Genomic DNA, 10,760 nt, shown 5'->3' on the forward strand with positions numbered 1-10,760 from the left:
AAAAAATCAATTTGTTCATAAATAATAATAATTTGCATGAAAAATAACTGCCTTAGTTTATTCCCTTACCTGATTACTGAGAAAGCCCCTAAAAATCTTAGTCTAACACCCGTAGGGTTTCCTGATCAATGCCCTAAAAACGACAATCTTCAGAATTAAACATCAGTATTTCTTCATAAATATCATTTCCTACAACTATGGCAAGACCAAATTTGGCATAAAAAGCCTTACCTTCTCAGGGATCGTTTTCAACGGAGTTCCACCAACGATCCGCTCTGGCAGATATACAGGAAACTTTTTCAGGAGCGTCGTGGTGGCTTCAGATAGTCGAATCGGCAGAAATTCGGCCCAAAATTGAAGGGAGAAGAGGAGGGAGCCAAAGGGGGAGAGAGAGAGTGAGAGATTTCTTAAATTTGAAGTTTAAATCCGGATTTTTAATATTTATAGGACTGGATTCGTAGACAAGACACGTCACCTCGTCGACAAGTCCTGTAGAAAGTTCGTTGATGAACCTGCACCTTCGTCGATGAATTTCAGACTTCCCTAAAACCCTCTCTAGGTATCTTCTCGTTGATGAATCTTGTTTTCGTCGATGAGATCCTCTTATACCCTCGTCGACGAATCCCCTGTGTTCGTCGACGAAATTGACTTCCTCCTTCTGTTACTATTTCTATTTCCCCTTCCTCTTTATTATTTAAATACCATTATTATTCGGGTCGTTACAACAAAAGTAGAATGTTAATTTATGGATTTTTTTTTAAAGATAAAGTTAATTTGAAGTTACATAATTAAAATATTGAAAAACGAAAGATAAATTGTATTCAAAGTTCCAAATTATAATTTGTCATATATGCTCATATTTAAACTTTAATTTGCCTCATCATCAATAGTAAACTTTCAAAATGATTTCGTTTTTATTTATATCAACATTCTCAATTGATGATTTTAGATGGAATTATGAATTATTGTATGAATTTAAATTTATTCCCAAATTTTAGTATTGTATGAATTTAGCCAATAGTTCGAGGATGAGTATGTCACTAACATTTTATTTACATATGTGTCGGTAGATTACCCAATTACTATTATTACATAAAAATAATAAATTGTTTGAAAATTATTGGTGTCAACATGTTCTCTAAAGATGCCTCAACATAGACAATGACAATCTCAATAATGAAAAATGTGACTGATAGTACGTGGAAAAATAATAGTGACTACAGTGAATAATATGTGAAAAATTATAGTGCCTACAAAATTAAGGGAAATCACTACAAAATAATAGTCACTAAGTTAAACTGCCAGCTCCATAGTACAAATATGTGGAAGATGCTACCATCTTGTGTTATAATGATATAATCTAATTGTTGATGCGTATACGCGTAGAAACGTATAATTTTTTATTTCAGTATCATTCACTCTTCGCTTTGCTTGATTGCTTCCTACGCCCTCTGCTCTGTGGAAGGTGAGTTCAAATTCTCCCCTTCCGGACTCACTACGCGGTTCTTCGACGTCGGTTCTTACTGCCTGTTCTTCCCTATTTGTTTTTCTCCCCACCTGCCATCTTCGCCGTGATCCGCATTCATGTGCTGGGGATTTCTTCTTTGCGTTCATTGATTGCTGATGTTTTTACCTGTGGTTTATGGAATTCAAGATGCGTGTCTCGATTGTTGCTTGGTTTGCTTAATTAAAAGCTAATTGCTTCAATTTTAGTTTCTCTGTTGATTCTCTAAATTCGTTGGTTTTTGGGATTTCTTCATTTGGTATGTGGGATTCATGAGCTGTGGGTCTGTGGCAGGTTGATTTAGTGTCGTTGGAAGGTGGTGCTTCAATTTTAACTAATTACGTGTTGTTGGAACTTATGCTTCTATTCTGACTCACTGCCTACACATGAGATCAAACTGGTCACTTCTTTCTTTTTTATATTTATTCATTAGATTTTCCATTTCGGGAATCATGGCCTGCAATGCTTCTATACTTGGACGATTTGATATTTAAGTTTCATAAATCTTGATTTTGGCAGGTTCTTTGTTATTCTAAATTAATTAATTAATTAATTTATTGCTAATTTCTTCTTCACATCAGTTCATTGGGTTATTTTGATTTCTAAATTGTGGAACTGGATGCTCTTAATCTTGGAGTGATGATGATAGATAGTTTGCTTTTGTATGCCTATACGGTACATTTACCTGACTCTTTTCGATCATTCTGGAATATACAATTTGTTTGTTTCTTTACACTGCTCATCTCCTTTCTCCCGTCCACATCAACAGATACTGCCAGCCCTAGCTCTGAAGCTAGCTTTTCCTCTCGGTCTCTTCTAAGTTGGAAGCACAATTGATAAACTATTCGCAAGGGTGCAATAATCAAGTCTTCACTTTCTGTTGCACTGCAACGCAATCTCCTATAACCTTGGCTTCTCCTCCATCTCTGTTCTCTGGTATGTTCTGGAGTGTTTTTTAAGCTTATTATTTCTGATTTAGGGGTGGTCCTTGCTTTTTGGATTTTGATTTGTGGTCTAATTTGGTTAAATCATTCCAGTTAGGGTTTGATTTATAGTTAGGCTTTTAGATACTTCAAGTCCAGTTTAGGCTTTAATTAGGCTTTCGTTTGTGTTACTCATAGTTGATTTCCGATTGAAACTCCCTTCTGATTCTTATTTTATGCTTTTAGAATTTATTTTCTTTCTAATAAGTTTAAGTTATTATTTTATATTTACCTAAATCACTTTTTATATGAAGCTGTTTATTCAAGAAAGAGTCTGTCTCTCTGTGATCATCCCTTGCCCTGTAGGGCAAAAAGGGTAACCCCATCAAGAGTGGAGCCTTCCTTTTTTTGAATACCAGTCCAACCCATTCAGTTTTCTGTTCATACTAGGGAAAAAGATTCGGATAGTTTGAACTTATCAGAAAGGAGAGAATGGTATGGATGTTTTGTTTGATTCTTACCGATCATTTATTGATTTAAACAACAAGAAGGAATTAAAAAAAAAGTTAGAACATTAAAGCTGCACATCCTATTTGGTTAGTACTGGGAAATCTGATTCCAAAAATTACGTCTTTATATCATCAACCAACCAAAAACCCAAGCTTATGACAAATGTTGATGATAACTTAACTATTTACACATTAAAGAAGAAAAGCTCGAATAGGTTAAAATCTGCTATGTCTGAAACTCCAACAGTCTCGCCTTCCTTGCCATCTTCTCCGAAACATGCGCGGGAAATATGAATTAAAATGATGATATAACCTAAAAAAGTAAAAAGTAGCTGGCACTTTGTTCAGAAAGATGCTGCAGCCAATATACATTCTAAGGGGTTCTTGTAAATTCAGTAAGAGCATGCAAACATATGGGATTCTTTTCAGCACAAGGTAGTTATTTATATATTCGTGGAGTTAGTTGAGATTTGAATCTAATCAAGTACATGTCTGATTGTTGGTGAAAACTTCTGAATCCTGCTTGTTTATGTAAAAGGGCATTTGTAATTGGAGTTCAGGAGATGAAGCCATTACTAGGATTCAAAAAACTGTTGAGTTATCTTTTATTTCTGCCTGCTTATACATAAAATGATCATCTTATAGGCATATATATATATATATGTAATATCAAACCAACACATCAGACTTTAGAGTTATATTGTGAAATTGCCTATTCTCTAGGTTTTGTTCCACCTTCTTCATGTACCCTGTATTTGATGCTTCTCATGTTTTCAGCAAAAATATTTAAGTACATCTACAATTACAATAGGGAGAAGGAGATTAAAATGCTAGTTGGCTGATACAATGCTCTAGGTGTATGACTAACTACAGCTTTAACACCAGTTCCCCTTGTTGGTTTTTCTTTTTACCTCAAAAAATAAAATAAATTTTTTTCTAAAATTATGTTTTGGGTGGGAGGGATATTTCCAACATGTAAGGCTTTCAAAGGTTATAGCCACATCAAGTTTCCAAGATTAGAGCCCTTAGGATGAGAAAAGTGGTATGTGCTGCTCAAAGCCCTTCCTCCATAGTCTATATATCAAATCTTTCTGCTATAATATTGTTAGTGTCATATACATAAAATATCATATTCCTGCTATTTTCATCATAGCATTCGTCTTAACTTCTTAAGGCAGTATGATCTGTAGCATGTAGCTATTAAAATTACCAGTCAGTTGAATCCTTTGTCCTTTTGTTTTATATATCCATAGATTAGACCTACTGTTATCTCTGTCTACCACCCTCCTCCCTCTCCTCCGTTTCTGTGTGTGTATATATCCTATGAGTTCAATCATCATTTTTTAAAGGCCATGCTGCAGTTACCTAGGGCCTGTATCTTGACTTGGTGAAGGCTAATGTGGCTGTGTTTTTGGTCTTATATGTTTATCTTTGAAGTCTCCCAACACAACTTTTGTAATATATCCAATTTTTTTTTTGGGGGCCGCCGGGGGGGGGGGGGCACTTGTACTCAATTTAGTACAACAGGGTGTTCTACTGCTTCTCCAGTACCTTCTCAGCTACACATCCAGATTAAAAATATTTTAGTGCTTCTCCCCATCATATTATTTGCACTTTGGGTCGTTTGGACTATAGCAGACTGCTTTCTTTGTCCCTTTACTGGCTGGTTAAGTTGTAATGAAGCCCATGGGTCTGTCTTGATTTTCGTTCCTTTTGTGTTATTTTCCCGTGGTCCATTTCTATAGATAAAATGTGTGATCTGTTTGTTGTGTTTGTCTGGTTTCCTTTGTTTTTTTTTTTTTGTTTTTTTTGGAGTTTATGTTTTCTCTATATTTTCTTTTCTTCCTGTCACACAGCGGGAAAATAAAAACACTCATATATAATTACTAACAGTTTGTCAGAGAGAAATAAAAGATAAAAGATGATTCCAAATTTGCGAGAAGGCCCCACTTTATCACATCACATCACATTAATGCCCATCTCCCTCCATCACCACTTGCGGATGATCACCTGCTTCGAACTCCATCGCAACTCGACAGAGTCTCTTTCTCTCTCATGGCCTAGGTTCTGCATTCCCTCTTCTTTCATGCTTTTTTCTTTCTTTCTTTTGGGACTCAGCTTCTTCTTCCTTTGTCTTCTTCTTCTTCTTCTTCTTCTTCCTTTGTCTTCTTCTTCTTCTTCTTCTTCTTCTTCTTCTCATTCTCTCTGTTTCCCTGTGTTTTGATTTCTTCTTTCTTGCATTCTTCTCTCCTTTGGAGCTTAGATTTTTTGTCCACATGCCTAGAGGGAAAGAAAACCTGTAATTAAAAAGATTGATCTGAGTTGGCTAGTGTCCTAGATTTCTGCTATATTCTCCTTGCTATGAACCTGCTGTCAAAAAGAAAAGAAAAAAGGGAAGAAAAAGGGAAAAATCTTGAAGGCTGACCTTTATGGGATCACTGTGATATGATATCTAATATTTGTATTAACTCTTCTGATTTTTATTTTGCATCCAATTATAAGTGCTATTTTGTTTCCAAGTTAGAGTCAATTGTGTAGGGCATTTTTTTTCTGCTCAAATTTTATTCTGTATAGAAAATTGCTTCCTGGATGATTTAATCTTTATTGGGCTTTTAACTTCCTTTCAGTGTTCCATTACTATTTGAGAAAAAGTTCCCGAACCGTATGGGATGATACTTCCCAATTATTGAGCTCTTATGACATTTATAGCTTGATTTAGGCATTTGCAATTATAATGACTGACTCTTTTTCTTTTTTGATGGTTCATTTTCTTCTTAAATTGCTTTATTCCAGTTTCATATGTTATTCTGACATTTCTTTCTGTAACTGTGAAGTGTGGTAAGCGAACAGATAAATGGGAGATACTGATGACGCTGTAAAGCCAGGGAGAACAGTTTTTGTGACTGTAGGAACCACTTGCTTTGATGCTCTAGTTAGAGTGGTTGACACTCCTGCCGTTAAAAAGGAATTGTCTAGGAAAGGGTACACTCATCTTGTCATTCAATTAGGTCGTGGTGCTTATATCCCTACGAAGGTGATTTCTAACATCTTTTCATGTAGGCCTCTCATTTTTATGTTTACTGGTCTTGTTTATAATAAATTTGAATATTTAAACTAAATAGAAAATGCGAAGAAATGTAGAGAAAATTATTGTAACGTTGCCTGACTTTCTTTTCGTTAAATTTGGGCTTAAATGGTGCCCCATCAAGAAAAATCTGGGAGGTGTAATGTTGCTTTTTTAAGTAAATTAATTTCAAACATTCATTTTGACTGAGAACTATCCTTTTTGTAGGGTGACCACCAGCCTGTTTGTCCTTCTTCTACAGACCTTTAATCTATTGATGATTGAAGAAAACTCAAAAGCCCAGGAGGGTGAATGGTGAAATTGCTTTGAAGTTTTTAAAATGTTATGGAATTTCATCCAAAAGTTAAGCAAACCGATCCTGCTAAGCAATCTATGGGAGAAACCCCACAGATCTCCACCAGTTTAAACTTGAAAGTTCAAGTCCTTCTAGTCCTCCTGTTGTTCCTTGCATATTGCACAAATTTTAATGGTCACATGATGCATGGAACACATCTTGTTTAGGAGCAGGTTTCTCTCTCTACACTTAACCTGGTTTCAACACACTGCATTTAATTCATTTTTTAGCTTTTCCCCCAGGTAGATTGTTAGATCATTCAGTGAGTATGCATTCATTCCTCACTCAATATAATTCTTTCTAAGCAAGAACAAAGCTAAATTCATCGTGCTATTTCAGGAACAATTTGTCTTCTGCCTTGCCCTTATAAACTGTCCCCATTCCTAATTTGTAGGTACACCTCTTCCTGTTAACAGTATCAAAGGAAAATATTTGGAGTTTTGCCCCCATGTGGCTTTTTGGCTTTTACGGACAGAGTAAACAAGGAATTTTAGGCAGTGCAGAATTATCTTCCCAAGCCTTGAAGAAGAGATGGATCTAAACTGTTTATATTTGGGAAAATGGGTCTTCTTATTCTAGGTGTTTTCAACTTCATTGGTGGAGGCCTTTGATTATACATGAGAAGAGAGCTTCTGCGCCCAAGAGAGAGAGAGATACTTCCATGCTGTTGAAGATGCCTCTTGGCATCTTCCCATATGCTAGTATTTTCCTTCTTCTGAAGGAGAAAAAATACAAGGATGAGTATCTCTATGTATTGGCTTTCTCATATAATTAAAGCATTTAATACATAATGGGTAAAAGAAAATTATGAATCCCCTCCTACCTTCACAATAAGATCAATGGCCTTGTGAGCTGAATCAAATAAGGACTTGCTTCAACCTGCAAGTCATACTTTTAATTTACAAAATAATGATACAATTTAAATTATATAATGAAGTATATAAGGAAGTACTTATACTAAATTTGAGTTATTTGATTGTTATATGGCCTAGAGTTTGCAAGTGTTTGTATATGTGCACTGCTTGTAAGTTTAATTATTTCAGTTGTATCAAATTTTATTTGTATTTTACTTTAATTATTTGCCTCTTGAGCAATATATAAGCAGCTCGTTAGTAGAATTCAATAGTTCTGAAACATGGCACCAATGTACATAGTTCCTATGTATCCATAATTTAATGATTAAGTAAATTATTAATTTAAATTCAACTTTATAAAAATAACTTTTGGTTTGAAACAAATTTGATCTCCGTTATTCCGAGGGTGTTTCTAGGTTTATGATTTTATTCCTAACTATTATATTTCATAAATTAAGTTTATTTTTCATCTAAATGACATTGTGTTAACTATAGTGCTTAAATAGATTTTTCTTTTTTGTAGTGTGAAGGAGAAGATGGGTCCCTGGTTGTAGAATGCTTTACCTTTTCATCAAGCATAGCAGACTATTTAAGATCAGCATCTCTTGTGATCAGTCATGCAGGTAAATAGAGCATACTGTGAGTCTTGGTGCGCACACACAGACACAGTTTCCTGTCCTGCACTCGTACATTTACACTTGGGACTGTTTTTCATTGTGTATGTTAAACAATGTTGCATTTTTGACATGTTAGAATCACTCTTTTGTTACTGCATCCTGCATCGGGGCCCTATAGAGCATAGAGTGGTGGAATATCATTCAGTCTTACTTCTCATTTTAAGATAAAACAAGTACCTTTGATTTTTTATCATAATCTAAATGCAAAAGTGCAACAGGATCAATTTGAAACATGCTCAAACTGTTTTTAAACTCTGGCCAGAGTGATAGACATAAGGTCATAGTTTCAGTGATGACTACTTAGAAGATAAATGTGTTCCATGAATTCAAAAAATTAAAACCGTAGCATGAGAACTTGTCTGCATGGTTGCTTATGTGTCTAAAGATGTTGTAATTTTGTACTAATTGTGATTACCATGGAGCTATTTGGTATTATTTGTCTTTCCAGTTTCCAGTTTTCATTGCACCTTCAATAGGGAAACAGTTGGCTATAATGCATTTGTGTGTCTAACTACTTTTTTGTTTTGTTGTAGGACAATAGAAAAGTCCATTTTTTTGATTTTATATTCTTGTGACATCCTGCTGCCACAATATTGTAATATCTGACAACTTGCTGCCACAGTGCTGTAATACCCAAAATTCAGTTGGGCTGGATTACTTGTGTGCGCATTTTTTTTTCAATGAAGAAAAGCTAAAATAAATTTTCCTATGGCATGCAATGATATATTTTGTGGGAGCCATATGTGAGTCCCATAGAAAACCATTAATATATAATGCGGCAACATGTAGCCTTTATTGTCCCTCAGGAGTCAGGGCCCCCATTTAGGTTTAGTTATGCCACAATGGTACACAACTATTCATGGAGTAAGCTTAAATGCTAATAGTGGTAACTTTAAATTGTCGTTGCTTTTTAAATGTTGGACTTATAAATGTTTAATAGTTGTAGCATTAAATTGCTTAGGACTTAGTATGAAGAATTTAATGGCAATATCTGTGTGGTATGATGGTGAAATGTATTTGATCCAAGGGGAAAAATGATGATGCGTTCAATTAGTTATTTTTACACATGCTTCTATTTTGGGAACATAATCAAACTTGATGCGAGTTTTTTGTCCATGTATTTTTCACACATTGAATTTTGTTGTCATCATTGAGCAGTTTCTCCTTAGATAGAGAGTCATTGGGCTATTGTATCCTCCGTGCTTTTTGGATTACATGAAAGCCCTAACCTGTAGTTATATTTTGTGTCTTCAAGGGCCATTAAGCAATAAATAAAGGAAAAAAAAAACCAATTTATGAGTAAAAAAATTTTATAGCTCTTGGAATCCCACATAAAATCGAAAACTTTGTTTTCTGGAGATGCAATATGTTCTTCAATTTTTTCAGAAATAACTCAGTTTTTTCCCTTTCATCTGACTAAAGCTGAGATTGGTTTTATGCCCTATACTGAATAATTCTTAACAGGGACAATAGTGGGATTGTCATAAGAAATAAAGCATTTACTATGATGTTGATGTTTATGAATATGATCCAAAATTTCCTTAACTGTTCTTGAATTATTACTGAAATTGCTAATCATGCTAATGATCTCTAGAAATTTTGCTGCTGCTGCGAATTCTTAGTTCAAGCTCCAAAATCATCCTATATTGTGCCCCATGCTATTGGTGTCTCTTCCTTGTCATTGTAATCTTTTGTCTTCTCTTGTTACTGTCACTTGACTGCATGAATACATGTATAACTAGTTATAGTTCAAACTTATTGACTGCATGCATTCATGCATTTCCTCCCCAAATAGTAGCTGATCTGAAGTAATATGCCATGACCAGATACCTACCTCTGTGACTTGAGATGCGATTCATGTTATTATTAGGGTCATGGACTTAACTGAATGGCTTTGATTTTGGTCCCAGGGTCTGGGAGCATATTTGAGACACTGCGACTCGGTAAACCTCTGATCGTTGTGGTGAATGAAGATCTTATGGACAATCATCAAAGTGAGCTGGCAGAGGAATTAGCTGAGAGGAAATATTTGCTTTGTGGTTTCCCTCAAACTCTCTACAATATTATTAAAGAGATGAATTTGGAGTCACTCCTTCCCTACCCTCCTGCCGACGCCACCCCTGTTGCTAGGATCATGAACAGGTTCTTGGGTTTCTCTGATGATTGATATAGTCTAGTGTTTTATTTATTTATTTATAAGGAATTGTTCTGTTTTTGCTTATAGTTTTGTTTTTTGAGATTCAGTTTGGATTCACAGGGACAAATGAGGCCAGTAAAGAATGTGGTTGGCTTCATCAGAATTCTTGTTTGAAAAATGTTATGAAATTGTCGTATCTGATTTTAATCAATCTTCGCCGTGATGCCTCTCATTTCTTAAATATCTATATTTTGGGCGGTGCATGTTTGGGAATGTGATGTTTAGTAGCAAAGCAGTTTGTGCCTAATAAGAAAATAATTGAGGTAGAAATAAAATCAAGGTAGGGAAAGATGACTCTTGCAGTATAATTATTGCATTTGGTTAGTTAGCACATGATAGAAGGGATTGTAATTCGGAGTTTTCGTACTTTTTAATGGTGCCTATAAAAGAATGAAAAATACATTATTTTTCAAAAATAGTTTCAATGTGAACATTTAAATATATTAATGTAATTTAGCATTTTTTATTTAATTTTTTGTATTTTTTTAAATTATAATATTTTATAATTTTAATATACATATAACATGTTTATATATACATATTGCATGCTTGAAGTGAGGAGCATATAAAAAGAATTAATGAATGAAGAAGGGACAAAGAGTAGATAGAGATATCTTATACAAGGCCAGTCCCATATCATATTATAATTTCTCTCGTGATAGTGAAATTTTTTATCT

General features: G+C 34.6%; 1 protein-coding gene across 4 annotated transcripts; it reads left to right on the plus strand.

The window, feature by feature from the left end:
* The first annotated feature begins 1,283 nt into the window (after window positions 1-1,283).
* On the plus strand, window positions 1,284-10,234 carry LOC131150496 (uncharacterized). Of its 4 annotated transcripts, XM_058101234.1 has the most exons (7): window positions 1,430-1,465; window positions 1,799-1,820; window positions 2,086-2,179; window positions 2,274-2,440; window positions 5,771-5,970; window positions 7,733-7,832; window positions 9,797-10,234. In XM_058101234.1, exons 5-7 carry the CDS (start codon window positions 5,791-5,793, stop codon window positions 10,051-10,053), a joined length of 537 nt encoding a protein of 178 aa, XP_057957217.1. In that variant the 5' UTR covers window positions 1,430-1,465; window positions 1,799-1,820; window positions 2,086-2,179; window positions 2,274-2,440; window positions 5,771-5,790; the 3' UTR covers window positions 10,054-10,234. The 4 variants fall into 4 exon arrangements, with proteins under 4 accessions (XP_057957218.1, XP_057957219.1, XP_057957217.1 ...); XM_058101236.1 differs by lacking the exon at window positions 1,799-1,820 and having other exon boundaries at window positions 1,348-1,465; XM_058101233.1 differs by lacking the exon at window positions 1,799-1,820 and having other exon boundaries at window positions 1,430-1,512.
* Window positions 10,235-10,760: the final 526 nt, after the last annotated feature.

This window comes from Malania oleifera, chromosome 3 (genome assembly GCF_029873635.1).
Source record: "Malania oleifera isolate guangnan ecotype guangnan chromosome 3, ASM2987363v1, whole genome shotgun sequence".
In the NCBI taxonomy this organism is placed as follows: domain Eukaryota; kingdom Viridiplantae; phylum Streptophyta; class Magnoliopsida; order Santalales; family Ximeniaceae; genus Malania; species Malania oleifera.